This window comes from Esox lucius, chromosome 4 (genome assembly GCF_011004845.1).
Source record: "Esox lucius isolate fEsoLuc1 chromosome 4, fEsoLuc1.pri, whole genome shotgun sequence".
Classification (NCBI taxonomy): domain Eukaryota; kingdom Metazoa; phylum Chordata; class Actinopteri; order Esociformes; family Esocidae; genus Esox; species Esox lucius.
Window position 1 is genome coordinate 30,493,998 of NC_047572.1, and position 27,590 is coordinate 30,521,587.

A 27,590-nucleotide genomic window follows, 5' to 3' on the forward strand; every position below is an offset into this window, starting at 1 on the left:
GAGAGGCGGGACTTCTAACCTTCTAATCCAATTGGCTTTGAGAAAGGAGGTCGAGGAGAGAAGACGCGAGGAATGAAATTGACATCCTCCCGGAGAAGGGGATACGCTGTGACAGCTGAAGCAGCGACACCCAACCCAAGGTCTGGATTTCTCTGGCTCAAAACGAACGCTTAGCCAAAGATTGCTCAACGTGAATGAGCGTGACACACGACACTTGCCTGCGCATGCGTATACTGGTCGAAGCACAAAAACGTATGTGTCTGTTCGCGTTCCGTAGAAGCAGAGGCACTTTGGCGGGTAATGTAAAACATATACAAAGTAAAACATGGCGGAAACCGTTGAAACCCAAGACAAGCAAATGCGCAGCAATGTTGATATAACTAGAGGAGATAACGTACAGGATCAGATTAACAATGCAACAGATGTTTCGTCTCAGTCGTCGGGTCGTGAAAAACACTCAAATTTGTCTGGCGAATCCGAACCCAGGGGGAACAGGTTACTGCTGTTCAACACAGTAATTGAGAAGAGTTTACTGAAGTTTATGTCCGACGCCCGGTAAGTACTTAATTACCCCCACATTTGGCCATATCAAGTTGAGCTGTTGAATTTTTGGAAAACCAACCTTTCCTTATTCGTTCTTTAGCTTTCATAGAGCTTCCCAAATTTTTCATCCCTTGTATAAGAAGAACCCACAGGAGACAGAGAAAATACACAAGCAGTTCATAGAACACCTACAGAGGAGTATCCAGGTTGGCCCCTCTCTTCTATGCTTTAGTTACACTTTAAAGGAGGTGTTAGTCTGTTAACGTGTGTGCCGCACCTATACAGGACGACATCACCAAACTGATCGAAGAGGGAGACCTTCAGTGCAAATTGGATAAGCTGGATCAGTTAGAAGCTGCCAGTAACAGCCAGGACGCTGCTTGGTTAGTCTGTTTTATTTTGCTTTTTTCTGATTGTCCCGTATCCCATTCAATCCATTTAACCTGTGTTCACCGGGTAAAATCAAACTTCAGCCAAGTGTCTATGGGCACTTCCGTTTATCCTAATCTTCCTGATGTACCCCCAGGCGTCCAAGCGGGGTTCCTGAGCAGGATCTGTGTAGTTTTGTGATGTCGTACTACATGAAGCAGGAGGCGTACCTGAAAAGGGAGCTAAGGAAAATTCGAGAAGAAAATACTGCGCTGGCTGAGAGGGTGCAGGCGGGTAGAGAGGGAATCCGTCGGACAGAACAGCACATCGCCACGACTGTGGACGAGTGGAAGGTGAGTGCGACTCCTATCACCTTCTAGATTAGCGGCTTTGGTCCCTCCCTTAGATCCTCGGACTAAAGGGGGAAAAAGGGTAATGTTATGCCTTTGGATGTCAGAACAGGAATGCAAAAAAGATGGCTTTCATTTTTATAGAATACCGTTGTCGAAGCCACCCGTTGAAAGCTAAATGCAGGCGTTTATGGTAAGCCATGATGAGATCATCCGGAATGCTTCTCTCTGTAGTGCTCATTTCATAACAGGCAATGTTTTGTCCACTGTTTATCACATACAGGCAAAATCAGTGATGTACTTGTTGTTGTTATTATAAATTAGTAAGAGCAGCAACCCCACAGCTGGCATTCTCAGTAGGCTATTTCACAATGGTAAACACCATGGACCATATGTTGCTAACCTGTAAGCAGAATTAGCATGCAAACAAACCAGATTGCTCATACTCAGACAGTTTAACTTACATAACTCAGTATTTATGTGAGCATTTCAAGATTGAATGGGATATATGGTAATATTATCTGTGAAATGAAATTTTCTTTACAAAATAATTGGAGAAGGTGTACGGATGATCTAGGGGTGTAACGATTCGATTCGTGGTTGTCGATACGATTCAAGGCCGATATTGGTTCATTTAGAACGATACGTTCCGAAACGATTCAGTGACTTGAAATCGATTCAGTAACTTTTTAGCCAAAAATTCAACCAGTGTGACTGAAATAAATACCTGGATACTGGACAGTGCAGGTGAAGTTTCCTAGATTCCGGTGGTTTCTTGTAAGGGAATCAGGTATCAATTAATTATGGATATAAACAAACAAGTAAACAACAATTAATGGCAAATGCATTCACATTTTATTTGAATAAAGTGCAACCGGTGTTGTGTGAAATCCCATGGCGCCTTAGTAGGTGGTTAGAGAGATTTGTCGTGATTTTTACTTTACTTGACCTTTACATATCCTACAAACAGCGAGCGACTTATTTAGAACATCCCCGTCTTTGCAAAAGCCAAAATGTTTCCACACACTGGACCGCAATGGTGGCTTGATAATTTCTCGCTCGTCGGCTTCTCATCTGCCATGCTATGTTTTGTTGTCTTTGCGCTGCTGCTGGCCCGGGGCGATGATGTCACGGATAGGCAGACTGAATCGAGTAACGTTTATCGCCCTTTATCATTAAAAGTGCTAAGAAAAAACATTCATATAAAATCTGACGTGCTTAAATCCAATGGGTTATTTCCTAGTATCGATACAATCGATTGATTACATTTTAAAACGATGTTAGATCGATATATGTCGTCCGGAAGGCCAACTTGCTGAGCACAGATCGATGTAGTTGGATCATAGGAATATAAATCGATACATCGATGTAGTAGATGGATCGTTACACCCCTAGGATGAGCCCTACTCCTATATGGCCTCAGGCTTGGCTGTAGTTGGGTTCTCCTTCTCTACCTCAGAAAACACATCATTGACAACATGTACACCAGTTGTGCTACTGAAAATACAATTTACTTGACCAGTTTCAAACTGAACCACTCATGCCCACATGCCATGGTGGAATGTGTGCCCCCTACCTCTCTGTTGCCCTTTACTGTACATACATGTCTAGCTAGACACTCCTACCCTCTTGTCAATAATGAATACCACAAAGAATCTTAACAAACTGAAGGATGAATTGATCAAACATCTAACATCTTAAAAATTGTAAGTCTCCTTTATTTAACCAGATAAGCTAAATGAGAACCAATTCTAATTGACAAAGACAAACAATACTTAGTTACACACAATTATACCAGCGTATTGTGGAACACTTGTTGCTGATTGTCTAGAATGCACATTAGCTTCAGATTTATTCAAGACCGATATATGGGACATCTAAAGAAGGAACTGAAGTAATACTGCACCTAAATTAACTTTTTGTCCTGAATGCAAAGCATTATGCTTGGGCCAAATCCAAAACAACACATCACTGATTGCCGTTTAATATTTGGAAGTATTGGCTGCATCTGGTTAGGGGTATGTTTGTCTTCAACAAGGAGTTTGACTAAGGAGTTTTTTTGGGGGACTGTTTTTATGATGGTCAAATATTTTGCTATTCAGGTATGCAAGCTACCTAAAGACTTGACCAAGATTCACAGCAGTAATAGCTGCCCGATGTGTTTGTCAGATTATATACTGTTTTACAGTTTATAATACATAACACATTTTTCCCTCTTGACTTTACAGAGTATGTTTGAGTAGATGTAAAAATGTATATTAAATCAATTTTAATTTTGAAAAGTTGAATAATTTCCCAAGGCGCTGTGTTTTGACATTATGCTCTGACTCACTGGTAAATGAAGGCCTGGTTTCTGGCCAGAAGAGGCCCATTGCATGATGGCCCAGCAACTTAAAGTCAATATGGAGAAGAGTCTGCTAAATTACTTAAATGTAATTAATGACTTTGAAAGCAAGACATCTTTATACTTACTAACTAACTAGTTAAGGCCATATTTTAGCTGTTATGATTTTTATTTCTTTACTGTTTATGTATCTGTTCCTTAACCTCCAGGTTTCTGCACAGGCATCTTTCAACGAGTTCCAGATTCTCTCTTCCTCCCTCTGCCCTCCTGCAACATTTGACGTTTGAGCAATAGCCTTAGCCAGAAATATGTAAACTGTCGGCCTTGTGCTCTGTTTTTGTGTTTAAATAAATAAAACAACAGTATTTCTTTCATTGAGAATGATCTATGCACATTAACGTTTGTTTCGTAGTGGCATTTGACCGATTTGTTGTATAATTTTACTTTCCAATTTACTCCTAGTGTTACGGTACTTTACTTATGGAAAATAAGCCACAAAAACTGTCGACAGACTTGTTGTGGTCAGATGATCTTCGTTGGTTGGCTAGGTGTTTAGCTACATGTGTACACACCAATAAAGTACATTGATATACTTGTTATTTAAATGTATCACTCGCAGTAGATATGACGGAAATGTTTTCAACTCTGTATGGGCAAAATGAAGCTCAGGGACCTCCCGGATCATCGTCTCTGGGATTTGGACCGGGAAAGCCGCCTCTGCCTCCAAACCAAGTCCCGATGGCGGCTCAGATGCCACCTCAGCACGGGGATGAGGGGCCTGCTCTACGCAAGCCCGGAGCCATGAATGAACCTTTTTATTTATTGCGAGAACTACCAGGTAAAGTTACACATTAGTTGTGTGCATAACGTATATATTTTACTACTGTCTGGAGATTTGTACGTTATTTCCTGCCTGCCCTGTAGGTTTATTCTGTCGATACAGTTAGTCGTAGCCTGTTAGCTAAGCTAACCGCCTTATGCTATGGTAACGTACGCTTGTTAGCACAACATTACTTCAGCTAGTAAATCTCGAGCCCCCTGTAGGCGTTTGCGGTTTCTCTAGATGTTGTACCAAAGGTCCAATGCGTGGGAACTGGCGATTGGAAGTGTTTGTCCTGTTACGCACACGAGTTGTACAATTATGTGTGACTGACAACCTTTTTACATTCAAACCCGCAACTCGAACTGCACTATATTGGTGATTTTGTTTAGTTTTAACCAGATGTTGTTGTGGTGCGGTATAGAGCAGGGTATGGATAATGAGTGAACTGTTGAAGTCGTAGAAATAAATTGACTCATTAAAAAGCGTTACTTTTGCTTATGCGTGTACGCTGAACGCTGGTCACTTCAATTTAAAATGATACCTGTCACATATAACTAAAATTACTTTGCCATCATGGGGTTTGTGTATAGATTGTTCAATTATAAACTAGGTCTAAAAATCAAGCAAAATGTAGTGAAAGTATAGTCTGAAAACTTTCCAAAGGCACTGAACGGACAGACGCACATTTCCACTATTGATTAGCAGGGCGGTTGTATTGAGTTTGTTTATACTTGCTGGGACTTTTTTCATGAGAGTGGGAATTAACTGGGTCCTGTATTTTCACCACAGTGGGTATTACCTGGGTCCTGTATATTCACCACAGTGGGTATTACCTGGGTCCTGTATATTCACCACAGTGGGTATTACCTGGGTCCTGTATATTCACCACAGTGGGTATTACCTGGGTCCTGTATTTTCACCACAGTGGGTATTACCTGGGTCCTGTATATTCACCACAGTGGGTATTACCTGGGTCCTGTATATTCACCACAGTGGGTATTACCTGGGTCCTGTATTTTCACCACAGTGGGTATTACCTGGGTCCTGTATTTTCACCACAGTGGGTATTACCTGGGTCCTGTATATTCACCACAGTGGGTATTACCTGGGTCCTGTATATTCACCACAGTGGGTGTTACCTGGGTCCTGTATATTCACCACAGTGGGTATTACCTGGGTCCTGTATATTCACCACAGTGGGTATTACCTGGGTCCTGTATTTTCACCACAGTGGGTATTACCTGGGTCCTGTATATTCACCACAGTGGGTATTACCTGGGTCCTGTATATTCACCACAGTGGGTATTACCTGGGTCCTGTATTTTCACCACAGTGGGTATTACCTGGGTCCTGTATTTTCACCACAGTGGGTATTACCTGGGTCCTGTATATTCACCACAGTGGGTGTTACCTGGGTCCTGTATATTCACCACAGTGGGTGTTACCTGGGTCCTGTATATTCACCACAGTGGGTGTTACCTGGGTCCTGTATATTCACCACAGTGGGTGTTACCTGGGTCCTGTATATTCACCACAGTGGGTGTTACCTGGGTCCTGTATATTCACCACAGTGGGTGTTACCTGGGTCCTGTATATTCACCACAGTGGGTGTTACCTGGGTCCTGTATTTTCACCACAGTGGGTGTTAACTGGGTCCTGTATTTTCACCACAGTGGGCAATGAGCTGACGGGCAACACCAACCTCATCACACACTACAACTTGGAACATGCCTACAACAAGTTCTGCGGCAAGAAGGTTAAGGAAAAGCTCAGCAATTTTCTGCCAGAGTTACCAGGTGAGTTTAACATTGCTGTGCATGCGTGTGTGTGGTGGTTGATGATGAGGTGTTTAGAGTTGGCGCGTGTGCTGTGTGCATTCTGTGGACTCGTCTCCACTTACATCCTTGTGTCTGTGTCCCCCGTCCCTCCTGGGTCTGCAGGCATGATCGACTGTCCCGGGGCCCAAGACGGCAGTTCCTTACGCTCGCTGATAGAGAAGCCTCCCGTGTGTGGTAACTCCTTTAGCCCTCTAACTGGAGCCAGCCTCACCGGCTTCAGACTGCACACTGGACCGGTAAACACGTTACTTTAAAACGGAACCCAAGTTTCTAGGGTCCTTTAATGGTCAACGTTAAGGCCTCGTGTGTTTCTGTGCTGTTGATGTTGTGAAGATGTAAATATACTCTGTTTTTGTTTCCCAGTTACCGGAGCAGTACCGACTTATGCACATACAGCCTCCGAAGAAGAAAAGCAAACACAAGCATAAACATCACCGCCCCCAGGACCCCATTCCCCAAGGTAACACACGTTCTTCCAGGCCGACACACACCCCGCCCTCCTACGGCCGCTTGAAACGCTTCCTCTGTCCACAGAGACCCCGTCAGACTCTGACCCCAAGAAAAAGAAGAAAAAGAGGGATGACGACCCTGACCGCAAGAAGAAGAAGAAAGATAAGAAAAAGAAGAAGGTGAGTTACTGTCCTGACCCTTCCGCCACCCGAGTAGGCCTGTAACCAAAGGTGTATGAAGCCCGCCCTGGGCAGCAGCTTTTCAGACAATCCTCCAGCACCGTCCCTGCCTGGAACTCTCCCTGGACCAACTATGCATGTTTCTGGGCCAAAAATATGAAAAATATGTTAATCGTCATCTGATCATAGCGAATTGCATCGCTGCGTGTTGTCGGGCCGAAATTAGAAAATACGTGCATCTCCAGGTTGCCTTAAACGGGCACTTTGCAACTAGAATGTCAGCTGATGTGCTTCCGGAGTAGGACAGGTCAGTCCCATGTGAAGCTGATGGCTGCGGGTCAGGGCTTTTTACGCTGTTTCTGTCTCTGTTTGCAGAACCGTCACAGCCCGGACCATCCTGGACTGCCTGGTTCTCAGCCCAACAGCAACAGTCTCAGATGAACCAGACGGGGACGTGTGTGTGTGTGTGTGTGTGTGTGTGTGTGTGTGTGTTTTCAGTCAGAACATTTTCGTGAGTGTGTTTGCAGATTACGCATGTGTGAGCGAAAGTGCCAGACAAATGTGGGTGTGTGGTGTGAAAGGTGGAGGTGAATTGTTTGTCCAGCGAGACAGAAGGCTACTGTGATGTTCTGAGTGATTGTATATTATGAAAGCTCCCTTTTCATTTGGTGTCAATATTTTCTGAACACATTAGGATCCAATAAACTTTGGTTATCATTGTCCATGCTCCTTTTCTTTCTCGTTTCTGTTTAACCTATTTTCGGATTTATACGCTGGTCCACGGCTACGCTAGTTGTACGTTACCTGGACAAGAGATTGCCTGTTTGTGCTTTTACGTCTTATGCACAAGGCCTACATCCTGTCACTCGTCCTGGAGACGTGGGACTAGCGAAAAGGACACCTGCTCAACATTTGAAAGGGAAGTACTTCCCATTTTTTCATCATTGGTTTTGCTACAGAGAACACTGCAGTGTCTTTGGCAACTGGTGATTAATGAATACAACGCATCGTGTCCAATGCATTACATCAGAATAGTTCTGAATGTCTCTGTGCAGACTTTTTGGTGTGACCCATGTCAAAGCTGAAGTTTACATCAATAAAATGAAAATATGGATATAGGAGATCAACTATAAAACAGAAAATGAAAATAATGCAGTGTAAAATATAAATTTTTTCTCAATAGTTTTACCCTGTTATATTCAAAGGCTTCTTCCAAACCATCCCCGTTCTGGTTTTTATCATGCTGCTCACTCAAACCAGGAAGTCAAGACTGCAACACAGTAAAAACCACATTCTTCACACAGGCACCCAAGCGTCCCACAAGGCCAGGCAACCATATCGGAAAACTAATCCCAAAAAGCTGGATGGCGCTGGCCAATTGCAACGCCTTCCACGGGACCCCCTTGGCTAATGAACAGGCAGGATTTGGAAGCCCTTTCAATTCATGACACGGCTACAAGAATGTGAAGTACGAGTTGGCTGAGTGTCAATAGGCCTTACATCAATCAACACAGTCACAGTAGTTTACCATGTATTTATTTTTGCTGAATTGAAGCGAACTATATTCCCCAAGTGAAAAAATAATAACACTCAAACACATCAAAGCTATGTAACAGCAGCGCGGTGGGGAGGGTGTTCAATGCATTTCATCAAATGCTGCTAAGGTAAGGCACTCCACAAATGACCTGTGTGCTTAATGCAGCTTTGCCATACACAAACAGAACGACTAAAACAGGCTCCCACATTCTCAACATGGCTTTGGTTTCCCAAGTTAGGTTTGATACTGTCTGTCGCTGTAGCTCTACATTCAATTCTACGGCGATGAGGTCTGGTAAGGCACTTACATTATGCAAAACAACATCTTAAGTGTACAGAATTGATTCACATCGTTAACAGCTGCATGGTAGAAACGGAGCAGACAATTTCTTATGTTCAGATTATCAAATGTTTAACACAGTACACATCTCTTTGGGACGTTGAAGGTATGTACAGATAATTACACCAGAAGCATTTGCATATGAGAAAAAAACTACAGGGTTATATATACAAAAACTGTCTACTAGGCCAGGACCTTTTGCATTGGTAGTGTGCTGAGCTCCCCCTGGTCGGGTCGTCTTGAGGTAAAAACTCCTGATCCCTTGAATAGGATTAGTTCTAACCCGCTAGAGGAAAGCACAGCAAAATCTTAAATTGGAAATTCACAATTAAAATGTCAATCATGACACTACAAGGAATACATCAGCTAACACTAATAACACAGCTTCTTTTGGACAAACACACAGGAAAAAAGTAAAAAAACTTAAATATGAATGTTTTACAAACACACAAAGTTAATTCCTTTGCACAAGGCTTCACAAAAATCTGACACACCAGGCCCCCTTTATGTGTTAACAACTGAAAATCTGTCTCAAGTCAAGTTTCACACAATTTCATGTTTTTCTTATAAAAAAATTACCGTATCCATAAAGGTGAGAGTTCGATGGAGGACGACTGAATGGCTAAATTATTATTAAACAATCCAGGTGTAGAATATCTCAATATTTGGCGTATAGTGGATGACAAACTGACCAATGGAAAGACAGCCCTGCTCACACAAAAATCACAACCACACAAATGGTCCTTGATTGTAGAGATATTCAGGAAATCAAAGAGGAAGTTAGTTTCTCTACAGTCTTGTGTGTGAACATGCAAGATCAAAACAACATGTGTGTCTGTCTGTCAGTCTGTCTGCATGTCTATATCTGTCTTTCCGTCTGTCTGTATGTATGCAACAAGAGAAATATTCTCTGAAAAATATGACAGCAATACACATGCCAGCAAACTCTCCTCAATCGGGTGATTGGCATGACCCTGACCTAAAACCTAATAACTATGTTTTTCACACTTTCATTTTCATTATTTTTCAGACTGATACCTAGAGTTATGTCAAAAGACACACATCATGACTTGTTATCTTTAGGTTTAAAAGAAGCTTCACAATCAAAATGACTTGAATGTCATTCTTTGGAATTGTGTATGTTCTTTTCTGTCATTGACAATAATAAGACTGAAATGTCATTCATTCCATAAATGTTATGGTCTAACACCCCTTGCAACATGAGGGAGGGGTCTGATTGGGGCTTTTTAACAAGTCATTTTGATATTTTGAACTGAACCCAAATAAATACACTTTGAAATAATTGCATAGAATAATGCAGACTAATTCTTATAAAGACATTACAGTTAAAGCTACTCTATTACCTAATGTCTTACTTCAAGTTATGACAAATGTGTGGTTAAGGGTGTGAAATTCTGTAGCTTTGGAAAATAAAGTAAACGAAAACAGCAAATTCTAACAATGCTCTAAAAAAAAAACTTGACGATATTCTGGTGGTTGTTCTTTGGGAGATACCAGGGACTTCCTACAGTTCCCATGATCCTTAGCTCTACTCCAGAACCACTTCCTATGCTTCCTGGATGCTGTGACCATTGCTTTGGGGTTTGATTCCGTTGGGCTCTGAGTGGTTGAGGGCCTCTGTCTCTTGGCCAGTGGTATTCTTCTCCTGAGTCTTTATCTCCTGGATTAGGTGTCTGCAATGGTGGAACAGGTATCCAGGCAACAGGAAGCCAGCCAATGAGACAATGATCAGAGCCAAGTTGATCTGAGGGGAGGCAGAGACTAGTGAGGGGTTATGACATCGTGCATGGGCAACTGCACTGTACAATTGTGTGTGTGTGAGTGTGTGTTTTTTTAGGTCTAACTATACTCATGGAGACCAAATGTCCACATGAGTATAGTAGAACCGGAAAGAATATGACTAATGGGGACCTTCTGCCGGTCCCCATGAGCCAAAAGTTTATTGAGGTTATGGTTAGGGTTAGATTAGGTTTAGGTTTAGGGTTAAGATTAGAGCAGGGTTAGGGTTAACCCCAACCCTATTTTCTGGTCCCCATGAAGATAGCCATACAAACTTGTGTGTGTGTGTGTGTGCCCGCGCATGCGTACGTGTGTGCGCACGTGTGAAACTCACCAAGTAGGGATTTCCTTTCAGGGGTCCCAACATGGCGATGAAGAGGGGCTGCTGGAGCAGGGCGATCACTGCACTGATCATCGACTGCAGACCAGTCAGAGTACCGAAGTGGTTAGAGGGGTACCTGAGAGAGAGACAGAGAGAGAGACAGAGAGAGAGAGAGAGACAGAGAGGACAGGGCAATTATTTCTCAACTCAATGTCTGCGTCACAAGATGATTATAATGATGATGATGATGATGATGATGATGAACTTACACGGCAGCATAAAGGCCCCCACAGCAGGAGTGGATGAACCCTCTGACCATGGTGTGGAGGATGAAGGTCAGGATCTGATGAATACAGACACGGATGATGGGCGTGCTAGTGTGTGTGTGTGTGAGGGTGTATTAGTGTGTGTCTGTGTGTGTTAGTGTGTGTTTGTGTTAGTGTGTGTGTTAGTGTGTGTCTGTGTGTGTTTGTGTTAGTGTGTGTGTTTGTGTTAGTGTGTGTGTGTTAGTGTGTGTGTGTGTGTGTGTTTGTGTTTGTGTGTGTGTTAGTGTGTGTGTGTGTTAGTGTGTGTGTGTCTGTCTACCTGGAGGGGCAGGCTATCTATCAAACAGCAGATTCCAAAGACCACCAGTAGCAGGTTGGTGAATGTGAACGCCCTCATGGCATTGGTGATTTTCTGGATCTTCTTGTTCCGGCTCGGCCCGGCTGCAGGTCTGTGTGGGATTGGACCGGGACAGTCAGAGAAAGACAACGACCTCACTCTCACTCGGTTTTTCCTTCTGCTTGAACCCTCTCAGGTTAATCCCACACGCACCTCTTCTCCATCTCTGCATCTTTGCTGGTGTCGTCCACACACTCCTTCATTCTCCAGTCCATAATGTAGCCAATCAGAGGGCAGGTCACCAGACAAAGCAGCTGCAGGGTGCCGAAGATGGACGAGTAGACACTCACTGGAGAGGACACAAGAACACAGATTTAGACACAGATTTTCCTATCCTTGTAGGGTCCAGAAATCCATGGTCCTTATCTCCTAACCCTAATCTTAACATAACCTGAATCTTAACCAACCTTAATGCCTATACTTAACCTAACTGTAACACCTAACCTAACATCTATTGCCCAAATGTAAAAGCAACCCCAATCCTAAAACTTAATTAAACCTAACCACTGATATGGAAACAGCCTTTTTCCCAGTATGGACAGGCAAAAAGAAAACTTGCTGGGACCTGTTTGCCTGGGACCCACGTGTATTTGCCTGGATCTCACATACACACACACACACACACACACACACACACATATACACACACACACACACACCAGGGGATATTACTCACCTTTATCTTTTGCCTCTTCAGTAGCTGAGGACAGAAGAGGACAACTGTGTTAGGACCCAAAGGGGGCAAACCAAAATGATGTGTCAGTCAGTCCACAGCAAGCTGGTCTGGGTGGTCAGTTACTCACACTGAGGGTTGCCATGAGTGACGAGGTACTCCAGCATCTTGTTCATGGCCCCCATAAAGAAAATAATCCTAAGCTGAGTTATCCCCATGGTGATCAGACTCCACAGGAAGATAGGCGAAAACACAGATTTACGGAACGGGACGGAATCTGAGAATCAGGGAGAAATAGAGGGAGAAAGGAATAAAGTGGAATAGAAAGTAGGTGAGAGAATATATTGGTTGTATGGTTCTGTTTTCAGGTGTGTTGTCATGTATGTGAAAACTGAGGTTGTCATTTCAGGTGTGACGTCATGTATGTGAGAACTGAGGTTGTAATTTCAGGTGTGATTTCATGTATGTGAAAACTGAGGTTGTCATTTCAGGTGTGACGTCATGTATGTGAGAACTGAGGTTGTCATTTCAGGTGTGATGTCATGTATGTGAAAACTGAGGTTGTCATTTCAGGTGTGATGTCATGTATGTGAGAACTGAGGTTGTCATTTCAGGTGTGATGTCATGTATGTGAAAACTGAGGTTGTCATTTCAGGTGTGATGTCATGTATGTGAAAACCGAGGTTGTCTTTTCAGGTGTGATGTCATGTATGTGAAAACTGAGGTTGTCATTTCAGGTGTGATGTCATGTATGTGAAAACTGAGGTTGTCATTTCAGGTGTGATGTCATGTATGTGAGAACGGAGGTTGTCATTTCAGGTGTGATGTCATGTATGTGAGAACGGAGGTTGTCATTTCAGGTGTGATGTCATGTATGTGAGAACTGAGGTTGTCATTTCAGGCGTGATGTCATGTAGGTGTGTGCTCTTACTCTTAGGGTCTGCTGGGAGTTTCTCAATGGAGTGTTTCAGGTCGTCTTCCAGGTCTCCATTCTTCTGACTCAGCCTCTCTCCCACACCCTTCTGCTCCCCGGACACAGCCGTCAGCGCTAACTTCTTGCTGTTGAACAGACAGAGCAGGGAGAAAAGAGGACTGCTGTTATCGTTGGCTGTCCCTACGCTAAATGTTACCATGGTAACCGTTAACTGTCGCCCATCAGTCTGATCCGGCTGTGTCCTCCTGGAACTGTGCAGAAGTGTGGTGACGACACAGGCAGAGCGGCGGTGCAGTCCGACGTCGTGGAAACATTGTTCTCGTGTCGTACCAACCTGTAGTCCACCTGGTCCACTGAGGGGAAAGTCTCCGCTGGCCAGTTGACAAAGCAGTTGAGGAAGACGAGGCTGGCCACACCCGCCCATACCCACATGATCACCCGGAACGACACGCCCGCGTCATAAATCAACTGGGGGGGGGGGGGACAGACAGTTTTGTAATGGATTTCTTCACATAACAAACGCAGTCAAGTGTTTATACAAACGGGTCAGTGGTTATACAAGCGCATCCATCTCTGTTGCGATCGCTGTGGTTACCTTGACTCCCGGGAAAGTGACGGCGGAGGAGGCGTAGGAGCCGATCATCAGGGACATGACGGTGGAGCTCAGACTGCCGAACATGTTGGGAAGCTGAGGATCGAGATGGTCAAGACATTCATGAACCATTGGGGAGACTGACGATGTGAAGGTATTAGTAGCACAAGCTCACCAGCAGGGGGCACCAGAGTGTTGAATAAAATACAAACTCCGCAGTGCCTCCAGAGCCACCTTTGACTGAGGAAGTGTCACTGAGATGCCCCTTTTTTAATGAAAAGGCGACTTCAAAAAATATAATATATCAGTCATTTAAACTCTTTTTTTTTTTGGGAACACAGTCGTGACAGCCACTTAAGATCCCATCAGAAAGACACCACCCTAGGGCAATGTCCCCTTCATTGTCCTGGGATTATCTCTTTAGGCCAGAGGGAAGAGTGCCCCCTACTGGTCCTCCAACACTGCTTCTGAGGCTAGACAGCAGTGGGATGAAGGCAGCCGTGCTGTTGACAAAGGTTTCCTTTCTAGAGTGTCAGTATTCACATGGACTGAAAGCCAAACGTGATGCGGTTGGCTGGTTCTTAAACCATCCAGCTAACAACAAACATTCCCACAATTCCCCACGGCGCCCAACCAAACCCGGCCAGAACATTTACGTCTTAGACATCACAATGGTGGTTCTCTGAGGACGGTACCCACCCTCTGGGGCCTTACTGATTTGGGATGTTCTCCCGGCGCAAACACCACAAGGCGCCAAAACGGTTCTCAAAGGCTTCCACACACTTCCAAATGGTTTTCACAACTACAAAAAAACTGAAATGACTCAAACAGATATCAGGGGGGAACATAATAAATAAAATCTGCTCTCGTCCTAAAACTGCCGGCTGGGTCAATGCTGCTCTACGGTTATAAGAGATAACAGGAGGCCGACGAGCACAAAGTAAAATCCGAAACGTGCTCTGACTTGACACTGCGCTGGGTAAAACATATTTGAAACACCAGTCCTCGTTGTTGGCTTCTTTGAAGGTACATATTTCACATCCTGGCACAGACAACATCTAACACCCGGATGATATTTGACAGATTCTTGGAATGCGAGAGTGGAGAAATTCACACCGAGGAAAGAGTCTCTTAGAATTATCAAAGTAGTTATTTTACTCTGGTTTCATCCACTGTTTGGACCATTAGTAGCACAGCAATGAGAATAAGGAGAACTTGTGTGTGTGTGTGTGTGTGTGTGCGTGTGCATGGAGGAGGCAATATTCCCACCGGTTCTGTGACAGGAACCCATAGAACACGTTGAAGTCAGGCCCTTCAAGCACGTGTGTCTGTCTCTTCCCTGATTGGCCCCCAGGGTTAGGGGAACCATGAGTAAACAGAAGGACGACCCAGCTGGTTTCACTGACAGACATCATGCCATTAGGTACACGGGAATAACTGGGAATTTGGGCTGGGAACTGCCAAGAACCTGACGATGGGATATTATCCCAATACCTCAGTGGGATATGATACGTGTTGCGATTCCATATTATTGTGATTCTCTGTGTTTAGCAGTCCGGTATTGATTCCGTGCGCCAACCATATTGCTCACTACACTGCGTGCACAATTATTAAGCAAGTGAGTATTCCAGATTGTACCATTATTTCTATGCACATTTTCCAACTCCAAACCATATTAACCTGAATGCTCATTGGATTGAATCATTTTCAGGTAAAATGTATTTGCGTAATGAGGGAGGGTGTGGCAACAGTGAATAACACCTTATATCAAGGTGTGCATAATTATTAGGAAGCTTCATGACCTCAGGTAAAATGGGCCAAAAAAGAGATTTAACTGACACTGAAAAGTCATAAATTGTAAAATGCCTCTCAGGCGGCTGCAACACTCTTGAAATAGTTAAACTATTGAGGCGTGACCACCAGACACTCAAAGGTTGTGTGGCAAATAAGATCAAGAAATTGACAGACTCCATGGATGGAAGGCTCATGGCAGTTATTGAAAAGAAGGGTGGCTATATCGGTCACTGAATATTTTTGAAAGGCCTAAAATGTTACTTAATTTTCATTTTGTGTTACTTATTTGTAGCACTTACTCTAAAAAGTTAATTGGAGAAATTATTTTTGTAATTTAGTTGCCTAATAATTCTGCACACTAACTGTTGCCTAATAATTGTGCACACATATGTATGAGAAAGATCAACAAAAAAAAATCCTTTGTTAAACATTCAGGTTTGAGGTTCAGTTATATTTTGGATTGACTGAGAACACTGTGTTTCTTCAACAATATAATAAATCTTGAGGAATAAGATTTGCCTAATAATTGCGCACACAGTTACCTGCTACTAAAAACAAATACTGAGGCAGGAATTAGCTATCAGTGGCTACGTAGAAAAAATATTATTACAATACAATACTCCCTCATCCATCTCTGCTGAAAATTAAATATTCAAACAAAACGTGTGTGAAGACTGAAACAGGAGTGAGAAAACAGATGTGTCTGACTGAAACGCTGAGAAAACAGGCAGAAGGAGAGAGTGAGACAAGGCGTTCATTAAGCTTCCAGAAGAAAGAAACTCCACAGCTGTAGGCCTCTCCTCTCTCTCCAGGGCTCACAGGAGGAAGCACTAAACCACGGAAGACTGGCAATCCCTTCCCCTCTCCCCCTAGCTCTCCCTCTAGCTCCCCCCCTCTCCCTGACACCCTTCAATAGGACCAGGAGGTTCTGTCATCTGTCTACAACCTGTCTGTCTGTCTGTCTGTCTCAAGTCAGAGGAAGAAGAGTTCTATGGCGTTCGCCATGGGGGACCGTAAATCGCAACAGCTGAGCAATAATCACTTGCTAGCTCGGCCACTTCAGAGCCCCTGACCTCTGAAATTACGCCTCAAGAGTTTCCTGACCAAAAACATCTAGTTATAGCAGAGGAAGTAGAGAAAGACACCCAACTGAGGTTTACTAATTATCATTATCATTAGTTTCTGTGCTCTCTGATCCTGGCCAGGCTACTCTGGTTGCTGCGTTCATACAGGCAGACCAATTGTGATCTTTCAGTAATTAACTGCCCACCTGACCAATCAGATCTGCAATGTGACAAAGTCTGATGGGACTGTCTGATGGGATTATTCAAAAAAAGAAAAGAAAACCTAATCAGAGGTTGAAAATGCTGGCACACGGAGCCTGGTAACAGTGTGTGACTGGAATGTGGTTGGGTGTGTGGGGAGGGGTGGGTCTAAATTGAGCGGAGGGTTGCTGTCTTCACCAGGTTCCACAGCCACACAGTTACAACCCCAATGATCGGGCAACAAAAGCTTTGAGCAAGACTGGCGGACCAAGTTGAAAGCATTTGAAATAATGATGTGAAGTTTGACACGACAGCAAGCAGTGTGTGCCCTTGAAGCCCTTAAAAACAATGTCCCTTCTTTTTGTTGGTTAGCCCAGGATTCCCTTCAAAATAATGGTTCTCAGGGGATTTTTTGGGGTTCGGGGGTTAGCTGGGTTTCTGGGATTAGTTGGGTTTCTGGGAGTTAATTAGGTTGTTAGCGACACCTTGTTGGCGTCTTTGGCCCCCTGTGAGCACAATCTATGTAGAAGTCATGGCTGAGCGACCAGCGTGATAAGAGCCAGAACAAATGTCCTCGCCGAGACTCATATCTCGACATCGTCTGTAGCCTAAATCAGGTACTGGACATCACCGAACCGCGGAGAAAAAATGTCAGTGAATAAATCCAATCCTTAAATCCTCAAGCTCTGTGTCGTGACCTTCAACGTAGCGGCTCTGCTGAGAATGTGTGGCGACAAACCAACTGCGGGTCCCGCTGTAAAGTTTAAACTGATTGGATAAGAGGACAGAATGGCTATATCCCCGGGCTCTACTGGTAAAACAAAAGGTCGTCAGGACAGAATGGGGGGTTTCTACAACCAAAACAACTGCAGTGACCTCTGTCATGGGGGACATTAAAACCACAAGAGCAGGTGGCCGTTGTCGGTCCTATAATCGCTCCCGGAGAAGGGCTTTGTGCCCCCCCCCGCTGATGACGTCAAACGGAACAACAACAACACTGTCAAACCCAGTCCATGCTGGTACAGCCCAGGCTGCTCAGGCAACAGAGACCCTGGGCTACACGGAGACCAATGACTGCCGTTCACAGTGGCTGTGGCTGTGTGGTTTGAGATATCGATTTAGGATCAGAATTCCTCACAAGGATAGTAAAACATGAAGAAAGAAAACGCCCTGATAACGCAGAAATATTAGGTTACGGTTGGGAAACATGGATGTTTTTAGTTTTCTGGTCCTTTCTGGGGGGTGTGTGTGTGTTTGTGTGTGTGTGTGTGTGTGTTTGTGTGTATGTGTGTGTTTGTTTGTTTGTGTGTTTGTGTGCAGGTGTGTTTGTTTGTGTGAACACCCCAGGATTCATCAGGGTTTGAGACTAACTTTCCAGGTTGATCATTTGAGAGAGAAGGTCAAACTGGGGTTAGATGAGTGTCACCGTGAGACATGAAGCATGTATTTGTGAGCGTGACTGGAACAGTGTGTGAATACTATGAGACTGTTACTATGAGAGTGTTACTATGAGACTGTTACTATGGGAGTGTTACTATGAGAGTGTTACTATGAGAGTGTTACTATGAGACTGTTACTATGGGAGTGTTACTATGAGACTGTTACTATGAGACTGTTACTAGGAGAGTGTTACTATGAGAGTGTTACTATGAGACTGTTACTATGAGAGTGTAATGGTAGGGACTGCATCACATAGGTATAAGGTCAAGGGGTAACAGGACACAGCTGAGGTCCACAGAGGCTGACTAGACCTCTGTGGGTCTAATTAAGGTTATCTAGAGCAGTGTCTCCCAACCTTTTTCAGTTACTGTACCCCCAAAATGTTTTTGCACTGCTTTCAGTACCCCTGAAGTACCCCCTCATGTTAATTTCACTAGTAAGTCTATGGTGTCATGAGTGTTTAAGTACCCCCTGTGGAGAGGCCAAGTACCCCCAGGGGTCCTAGTACCCCTGGTTGGGAACCACTGATCTAGAGGATACCGAACATATAGACAAACCAAAGACCCACACAAGTTAATGCACTACCCAGAGCTAACAGACAGAGCAGCTCCTCATCATAGATTCTCCAAGGGTCTGGACTCTGGTGGAGGGATGAAACACTACTCTTCACTATACTTCCACAAGAAATTCCATCACTTGGTGTTTTGTCGATGGCGGCTGAAAACTGTCTCAGACACAGCTCCAGAATCTCCCACATAATCCCCTCAATGTGTGAAAACCCACATGAGAAACCACACACATGAGGTGGTTCTGTGTTTGTTGTTGAATATTCTCAGCTGACATGAATCAAGCTGAACCAGGACCCAGGGAAGGGGAGGGCAGAGCTGGGCTAGGGGTGTAGAGGAGGTTCTACTGTGCCCTTTGTGTGTTTTGGGTAAAGGTGGATGGGTGGTGCTGAAAGGAGGGTGTGTGACGAGTCAAGGCTTGTCATTGGTGGAGGCACAAGTGGCTACGTTTCCATCCGGAAAAAAGCATGTGCAACTCAGTCACACACACACACACACACACACACGAGTTGCCTCTGTTAAACACAAACAAGGTGTCCCATATCAGATGACCACAACAGACTGACACGAGGACAAATACCTTCCAGGAAGCTTTGGCCTTGACTGTCCCCACGTTACTCAACCACGATGTCAAACTGTCATTCATCTCCACAGCGAAAACACATCACACAAACAGACCCATATGGAATGGCATCGTGATGTTGTTTTTTCAGTGATACGCAGAGCTGACATCTCCTAATAAGGGTTTGGTCTAGAAGGGCAACAGTGTGTTTTCCGCTGCTTTGGATCAGGGGTTCGGTAAACACTGTCCATCGCTAACAGATCAACCCGAAGAGACAAAATAGAGGTGTCACGACCGCCTGTCTGTGTTCTCGTTTCAGGTCCAGAAGTCCTCACAAGGACAGTAAAACATAAAGGATATTCTCTTATTAGTCTTTTCACCATCCTCGCCAGGACAATTTCCAGTTTAGGGGCTAAGGTCAAACTTACAATTGGGGTTAGTATCAGAATTGGTGTTACTTTTAAAATTTCGGCATTACCGGTTAGGTTTAGGATTAGGCATTAGGGTAGATTAAGTTTAGGCATAAATATCAGGTCACAGAGGTCAAGGTTATGTAACATGGCTTTTTTTCTTTTTCCACAGCGATAGAATACAGAAGACTGTGTGTGTCTCACCGTGAGGGAAGTGAAGGTCAAGCAAATTCCCCCAAAGCCGTTGAAGGAGAGGGCCAGGAAAATAAGAGCTGAGAGTTCTGGGGAGCAAAGAGGATGGCAAGGATTAAACACTTTTAAAATGCTATAGAAAAGACACGATTGGTGTCCTTTGCATGAGTCTGTGTGTGTGTGTGTATATGTGCGTGTGTGTATGTGGGTGTGTGTATATATGCGTGTGTATATGTGCGTGTGTGTATATGTGTGTGTTTGTGTGGTCGGTGAGTATGGCAGAACACAATTGACTGCACCTGTTGTTGTTAATTATGCTGTTGTCTCAGCCCATAAAGCTGGACCAGAACTGGATGTGCAGAAGAACCCTTAAGAAGTTCAAATCCAGTTTAAATTGGGGCCAGGCATGCCGGGGCCAGGAGAACACACGGGAGAGACAGCATGCTGGGGGAAGGAGAACACACGGGAGAGACAGCATGCCGGGGGAAGGAGAACACACAGGAGAGACAGCATGCTGGGGGAAGGAGAACACACGGGAGAGACAACATGCCAGGGGAAGGAGAACACACGGGAGAGACAGCATGCTGGGGGAAGGAGAACACATGGGAGAGACAGCATGCTGGGGGAAGGAGAACACACGGGAGAGACAGCATGCTGGGGGAAGGAGAACACATGGGAGAGACAACATGCCAGGGGAAGGAGAACACACGGGAGAGACAGCATGCCAGGGGAAGGAGAACACACGGGAGAGACAGCATGCTGGGGGAAGGAGAACACATGGGAGAGACAGCATGCTGGGGGAAGGAGAACACACAGGAGAGACAGCATGCCAGGGGAAGGAGAACACACGGGAGAGACAGCATGCTGGGGGAAGGAGAACACATGGGAGAGACAGCATGCCAGGGGAAGGAGAACACACGGGAGAGACAGCATGCTGGGGGAAGGAGAACACACAGGAGAGACAGCATGCCAGGGGAAGGAGAACACACGGGAGAGACAGCATGCTGGGGGAAGGAGAACACATGGGAGAGACAGCATGCTGGGGGAAGGAGAACACACAGGAGAGACAGCATGCCGGGGGAAGGAGAACACACGGAATAATAATAAACAAGTTGGTTCCCTACAAACTTTGCATTTCACTGAGCTTCTACCTCCAAATAACTCCCGCTCAAACAGAGGATTGCGATCATCTGTTCAGAACGGACCTTTTGAGCCTTACATTATGGCGCTTACGGGATTTTATTTTGTGGATTTCGTTTATGAAAAAAGAGTTTAGGAACGTCCTGTTTGCCTATGGGGGTCACCAAGTGGGGGTCGCCAAGAAGGTTTTTTCCGCTAAAATATGAAAAAATATGTTGAAAACTGTAGAAACGGTTGAAAGTGTTCTTCTACACACAGTTAGCACGTCCGTTAACTTCAATACCTGTGTGTGTTTGTATGTTTGTGTTTTTGCGTGTGTTCGTGTTTTTAAAGTGTGTTTGCGTGTGTGTGTGCGTGCGTTTGTGTGAGCGCGCATGTGTTTGCGCGCGGGCATGTGTGTGTTTGTGTGTGTGTGTGTGATAACTGGGGATAATGTTTGTTACTCACGATGAGGATGATATGCTGACACTGACATCATGGCACAGGAAAAACCAAAACAAAAGCTGCAGGAAAATAAATTGTCATTTTTAGTTGGACTTTCAGAACAGCTGAATACATGTTTTAGCAAATAAAAGCTGTGTCAATAGCAAGACACAGCAAGGACGATGTTGACAGGTGAAAAGAGAGGATAAGAAAGGAAGAAAGAAGACCAGAGAGGAGGTGAGTGGAAAAGAGAATGACAGAAATCCGTAAATTGTTCCAGTATTGTTTGTGGCTTAATAACTATAATATATTCAGGACATGAATAAAACATATTATTATACTTTTTTGTATTAACTTTTGTAGCCATCTATGCTTTTTGAAAGAAAACAATGAATATTCAGTTATTGCCCCGGAGTTGTGGATGACAGACCAGTTAAAGCCACCCCATTCCTGCTCCACCCAGACTTTCTCAGGCGAAAAAAAATCAGTTACCAACAACCGTGTCCGTCGCTCGGTTGCCGCGTTTCCCTTCACGTACCTTTCAGACTTAGAAAGAAGGCGGCATGCATTTCACTACATGGTCAGCCTGCCGGCGTTTGAGCAGTCTGTCAGCGAGACACTAGTCAAACATCTCTCTCTGTTGGCCATGTTGCTCTCTTTCCCCCAGAATGTCTGGTATCCCTGTACCCACGCGTCTCTGATCGCCGGTTTCACTGTCTCATTGTCTTTTTCCCCAAGACCCCTTACTACGCCTACCTACACCACACCCCAAACCACCTCCACCCGAACCCTGTGACTCAGACACACGTGGCCACGCCCGCACTGACAATGGCCAAAAAACGAAAGGGCCATCACCTCTCTGACATTCCCGGGCATGTGATCTGGTTTAACCCGTTCCTGATGCTCCTCTTCATGTGAGCAGTCCGACAGAGACACCTCAGCCTGACTGACGCCCACTTTGCTAGACATTCTAACAGCTCTACTTCCAGATGGGACCGGCCCCGAGTGGCCTCCGGCTGACAGCGGTTAACGGAAACATCATTACCTGCCCAGGAGGCGTAGGGGGCGTGGGCCATACTTGTCCATGAGGATGCCCAGGGGCAGGGTGGCGGCGCTGAGGAGGAACGAGCCAATGGTGAAGCCCAGGTTGAGCATCTCCTCCTGCTCTACACAGCTGACCCACTCACCACTCTCCCAGGAAGACAGGTTGCCCAGCGAATGCATGTGGGCAGTGGTGTCGTTCTCTGCAGGGGCGAGATGGAGAGGTCGGACCACATTACGGCACATGCTGGCAAAGAGTGTCTTCCTCCTCTAGTCTCTGAGTGTGTGTGTGTGTGTGTGTGTGTGTGTGTGTGTGCATCCTACCTGAGCAGATGTGCGAGTAGAATCCCTCCCCCTTCAGCATGATGAGCAGGGAGCCCCATCCCAGCAACACGGCAGAACACAGCAGGTTTTCCAACACCGCCGTCACTGCCATCCACCAGCGCCTCCTGTAGGCCTGGAGGAGAGAGGGCGCCATGGCTGCTCTGTGGGAGAAGGAGGGATAGAGGGAGGGAGGGAGGGAGAGAGAAATGGACAAGGGGATCGGGAGGGAGAAAAAGGAGGAAGCAAGAGCAGAAGAATGCAGAGATAGTAAGAGAGGAGCGTGTCCCGGCACTTCATTCAGATTACAGAAACACGGTAACGGACCAGCATTCCCACCCGTGTTAATTTAAATTCTGTATAATTAGCGTGGTTAACGGCCTGTGGATGTGTTTTCAACTATATAGGCCAGTAACTCACTAACACAAGGACACAGACACCTGTGAGTTGTGTCTGTGGAACCAGAAAGAGTTCCAATAGCAGAACGGATCAGATTGGGGCCGTCTCTGACTGGCACATGTGACAGCTTTTCAGCCAACCCACGCTGCACTTTCCCTCGTGGTACTGCTACAGACAGAGAGTGTGTGTTTTGAAGGATGGATGAGAAGTCTGGGGCGATTTTACAATTTCTATTTAAATACAAAAAATGCAGAACGTGAAATGGTAAAAGGCATGGTCTACACGTGTTTTTCAGAATGCGGCACACTGTTTTTCCTCAAACACAGAAATGATTAGTCCTGAGGAACACCGCAACGTGAAATTAAAATATCCAACTGCATATCATCTAAACAACAAATCCAAAGACAAAATGTTGTGACACTAGCTCGGACCAAAGAAGGTCAAACACTGTCAACCACCGAATCTCCTGTCCTGCGTCCAGAATAAACAGCACAGATCATTCAAATCAGTACAAAACAACTGTCAAACTCTCCCAAACACACACAGGATAAGGACAAAGTAAACAGGCGACCTCAGCCTTTGAAACGACCAACACAGCCAACACAATTTGCGGTCATGTTCATATTTGTAATAAAAACAAACAAAAACAAGCCAGCGGTTAAAGTACAATAAAGGAAGAGAATTAAGAAGGTGCTGGAAACCGGAAAGAGAGAGGGACATCTGGGTCAGAAGACTGGAGAGGCCAGACATAACAGGACTCCCATTCAATGTACTTTATAAGGTTCTGTCTGTGTGTGTGTGTGTGGGGGGGGGGGGGTCTTTATGCCAGAAGGAAAGAGAGGGCATGTGTTTTACTGAGAGCATGCTGCGAGCCAGAAGGAAAAAGTGTGCGCGGGTGTTTGGGACTTTGTGTGTAATGCGATTAGGCACAGTCCAGCACACTCTTTTGTGCCAGAAAAGGATCTGAAGAGGGGGATTTGCCTCGTAACCGACACCCCATGTGGGAAGTACAATTATCCAAATGACTCTCTGTGTCCTCTAAAGCTATGAGTTACTCCTCTAGAGCTGTGGGTTACTCCTCTAGAGCTGTGGGTTACTCCTCTAGAGCTGTGGGTTACTCCTCTAGAGCTGAGTTACTCCTCTAGAGCTGTGAGTTACTCCTCTAGAGCTGAGAGTTACTCCTCTATAGCTATGAGTTACTCCTCTAAAGATGAGTTACTCCTCTAAAGATGAGTTTCTCCTCTACAGATGTTCAACAACCTACAGATGCGGCATCTTAATTTGGTCGTCCTTTTGATGCAAGAATTGACCTGCACAGCAAGAAATGTAAACTTTTAGAAGAATTCTGAGGCGTGTCATTTTAAATGAAAAACTTACAAACCCCTACTAAAATGTCAAATAATTTCAATCCAAATAACAGTCATATTTATGCTGCTGAGGATTTCCCCCCCCCTTTTTGTGTCAAACTAAGATAAAAGAAAACCAGTATATAACACTGGATTTATTTTTTATTTTTACACTCATTGGACACTTTTTCCAGTCCTAAACCACATTCTGATATTTGGAGTTGGTAAGAGTCTGTGAATCAGTTGGATTGTCCGGGACCATCACACCACCTCCACAACAACGATCCTATACATCATCCAAGTTTCCGAATTCTGGGATCTAGAGGAATTCCACTCCCAAAGAATCCCCTCTACACACATAATTAGTGGACTGAAGAGAAAGGGGTCTGGCAAAGCTAATCTCTGTGCTATTTCAGATTATACGAGGCGCGTGTGGGTGTGTGTGTGAACAGTGTGTACCACAGCGGTAGTGTGTGTGATAGGACTTCTGGAAACGTAACACGGAGTGCAAACTGAGTCAAGTCCGTGTCGTTCATCCGGGTCCATTCCCCAACTACGTCAATCGCCCACATTAACAAAAGAAACTCCCGCGTCTTTTCTCCCCCCACGTGATGTAATCAATCTCCTCGGTCTTGAGTGGGTCATGCAGTCCGCTTATTATAAGCGATGTGGGGCTTTTTTTTCAGAAAGTCTCTCGGAAATATTGTCTGTCGAGGGTTGTTTTTTAATTTTTTTTAATAAAAGCTGTAACGTCCCTATGTGCTGTCTATCTAGCATCCCATCCCCAAATTAGTTGAGTGGCAATTAATTAACTTGTTTGCAAACATACATTTCCATTGTGTTCACAAACATTATGAATATATGTGTTAATGTGTTAATCTGGTGAAAGAAATGCTTGTTTGAAATGTAATTCTATCTTTAACGTATTGTGCAGCCGGCTCTCACACTTGAATAGTACACTTAAGTGTGTGTGCAAAAATGGCATTGCTTTTGGGGGCTTCGTTTGCATCGCCAAGTTGCTTGTTTTGGGCTTCCTTGGACAACGACAAGAGAATTAGCACGAAGCCGCGAGAAGGATTCACACAACATGGGCTTGTGAACAAGCTGGGGCGTGACGAAACGACGTCCATTACGGTTAGCACACACCTAACAGTCCCTGCCACTACCCAGTGAAGTGTGTAATGTGTGTGTGCAGGAGAAAAAAAAGGGAATAAACCCAAATGAAGCAGCAACTGTACCTGTGTTGCGTAGAGCTCTAGCCTAGCCACAGCAGGTAGGTACAGACGGATCACGCAGCGCGTGTTCTATGGGCGAAGCCGTGTAGGTCGTTTTGGGAATGTGAGAATGCCCTGCCGTGTCCCATTACAGAGCACCGTGGCACGGTTTTAATGATACCGTTTTTTTTAAATGCTCCAGGAGACGTTAGAAAGTTGACTCAATCAGACGCAGACGAGGGGTATTCAACTGGAAACTTAAAGTAACAGGGCATTCAAGGACTTAGTCTGGTGTCCGCCAGCCCCCACCCCATGAAAGAAAAGCCACATGACTTGGGGCCCCCCGTTCTTGTGGGGTCATGTCCTACTTGAACCACCTACCGAGGTGTCCCTTTTGTGAAGTTAATGAGCTGAAACTGTAGGCAAGTGAAGCCATGACTTTCTTTACTGTAACTTGTTACCTGAGTGAACTTGGCTGTTGGTTACGCTACGCCTGGAGGGATTATTCGGAATATGACCTTGTCTGATGTGTTCACTAACCTCCACGGTTTGGGCAAAAGGACTACACATCGGGGAAAGTATTTTGTCCACTATTAAATTACCATTCAATCAACGACTCACATCACGAGACGTCTAATGCCCCTCCGTCAGTGTCCAAAAACGCAAACCCGGGGCCAGTAAGTGGCCGCTCGCTCAAACAGCTGTCTCTGTGGACATGAGCTCATACTTTCCTCGTGTTTCTGATTCTGGTGGGGCGTTTTTGAGTATTTAGGGGGCAAATAAAGTAAATTCTTGCTAAATGTATGTATTGCATTTAGAACAATTTAAGGGGAACAGCAATGTGTAGCATATATACATTGTATTCGTTTAAATTGTACGACATTTGTGACTCAATAACCAAGGTATTCAACACAAGCTAGTATGCTAGCATGTTTCAACGTCAGAATATTAGCCGGCATGCGAATTAAGTCAGTCGCGGTCACTTTCAAAATAAGTACGGTAAATTGATAGCTAACCTTGTTAACATTAGCTCGCTTAGCTAACAGGATTCTAGCTTAGTTTGCTAATTGAACAATTGTTAATCCTATTTCAAACACAGAAACAACAAGGAAATATCATAGCATACCTTGGTTGTTAACATTGTAATAACACATTAACAATCACATACTGTTCTATATACGCTTGAAAGTGAACTAAAAGGCCATTCATTCTTCAGCTACACCAAAATGTAATGAATTACAATTTCCGTGCCACGTGTGTTTGTGAAATGAGGCCGGTTAGTGCTTTGTCTGTATTTCTGGCCAACATTTTCTAAACTTTTCGCGTCCTTCGTATATAAAAGTCAACAAAAATATGTTAATGTTTCCAATAAAATACACTTACTTCAGTTGTTTTTCTTCAAAAAACGCAGGATGTTTGGAAAAAGTTTATCGTGTTGTAGAAAACTCGTTTCTATGACTTATTCACGAGCCCTATACCCTTCTAAAAGCAAAACACTCCAGAGTACTGGGTTGGTCATGAGTATTTACTGAAAACATTTTTTGTCTCCCCTTATAGCCTACTCCCCTCCCTCTCTGAATTAAGTGACTCCGCAACTTAGTCCCGCTTCCTCTCTCTCCGACTTCCTAAACATCAACGCACTCCAACTGTGCGTAGACTTCATTGCGCCTTGAACTTCCTTTGTCGCTTGGTCATAGTTTAGCTTCACCGACTTTGCTTTA

At 44.6% G+C, this 27,590-nt stretch overlaps 3 protein-coding genes across 4 annotated transcripts; 2 read left to right on the top strand and 1 right to left on the bottom strand.

The window, feature by feature from the left end:
* Positions 1–260: 260 nt before the first annotated feature.
* si:dkey-6i22.5 (polyamine-modulated factor 1) lies at positions 261–3,981 on the top strand. The gene is given in 5 exon segments (NM_001303796.1): positions 261–555; positions 644–749; positions 829–926; positions 1,070–1,265; positions 3,816–3,981. Coding segments are annotated over 5 exon segments (708 nt in total). The 5' UTR covers positions 261–325; the 3' UTR covers positions 3,894–3,981.
* Positions 3,982–4,088: 107 nt separating this feature from the next.
* On the top strand, positions 4,089–7,618 carry med19a (mediator complex subunit 19a). Its single transcript, XM_010901551.4, has 6 exons — positions 4,089–4,444; positions 6,103–6,225; positions 6,370–6,503; positions 6,631–6,727; positions 6,802–6,896; positions 7,272–7,618. Exons 1-6 carry the CDS (start codon positions 4,231–4,233, stop codon positions 7,335–7,337), a joined length of 729 nt encoding a protein of 242 aa, XP_010899853.1. The 5' UTR covers positions 4,089–4,230; the 3' UTR covers positions 7,338–7,618.
* A 797-nt stretch (positions 7,619–8,415) lies between these two features.
* On the bottom strand, positions 8,416–27,510 carry slc43a1a (solute carrier family 43 member 1a). Of its 2 annotated transcripts, none has more exons than XM_010901532.5 (15): positions 27,253–27,510; positions 22,914–23,069; positions 22,594–22,792; positions 21,573–21,628; positions 19,998–20,074; positions 13,760–13,852; positions 13,499–13,632; positions 13,162–13,289; positions 12,361–12,507; positions 12,234–12,257; positions 11,711–11,846; positions 11,480–11,609; positions 11,164–11,237; positions 10,907–11,030; positions 8,416–10,537 (listed from the first exon to the last, which is right to left on the bottom strand). In XM_010901532.5, exons 2-15 carry the CDS (start codon positions 23,065–23,067, stop codon positions 10,340–10,342), a joined length of 1,674 nt encoding a protein of 557 aa, XP_010899834.2. In that variant the 5' UTR covers positions 23,068–23,069; positions 27,253–27,510; the 3' UTR covers positions 8,416–10,339. The 2 variants fall into 2 exon arrangements, with proteins under 2 accessions (XP_010899834.2, XP_010899825.2); XM_010901523.5 differs by having other exon boundaries at positions 22,914–23,074.
* Between the last annotated feature and the right edge of the window lie 80 nt (positions 27,511–27,590).

Excerpts from the sequence above, each read along its gene's own strand:
- slc43a1a (XM_010901532.5), bottom strand. The coding sequence starts at position 23,067 with ATGGCGCCCTCTCTCCTCCAGGCCTACAGGAGGCGCTGGTGGATGGCA. Across the intron at positions 22,793-22,913 it reads CTACTCGCACATCTGCTCAG|AGAACGACACCACTGCCCAC; the intron begins GTAGGATGCACA and ends TCGCCCCTGCAG. Across the intron at positions 13,633-13,759 it reads TCACTTTCCCGGGAGTCAAG|TTGATTTATGACGCGGGCGT; the intron begins GTAACCACAGCG and ends CCCCCCCCCCAG.
- med19a (XM_010901551.4), top strand. The coding sequence starts at position 4,231 with ATGACGGAAATGTTTTCAACTCTGTATGGGCAAAATGAAGCTCAGGGA. Across the intron at positions 4,445-6,102 it reads TTTATTGCGAGAACTACCAG|TGGGCAATGAGCTGACGGGC; the intron begins GTAAAGTTACAC and ends TTTTCACCACAG. Across the intron at positions 6,897-7,271 it reads AAGATAAGAAAAAGAAGAAG|AACCGTCACAGCCCGGACCA; the intron begins GTGAGTTACTGT and ends CTCTGTTTGCAG.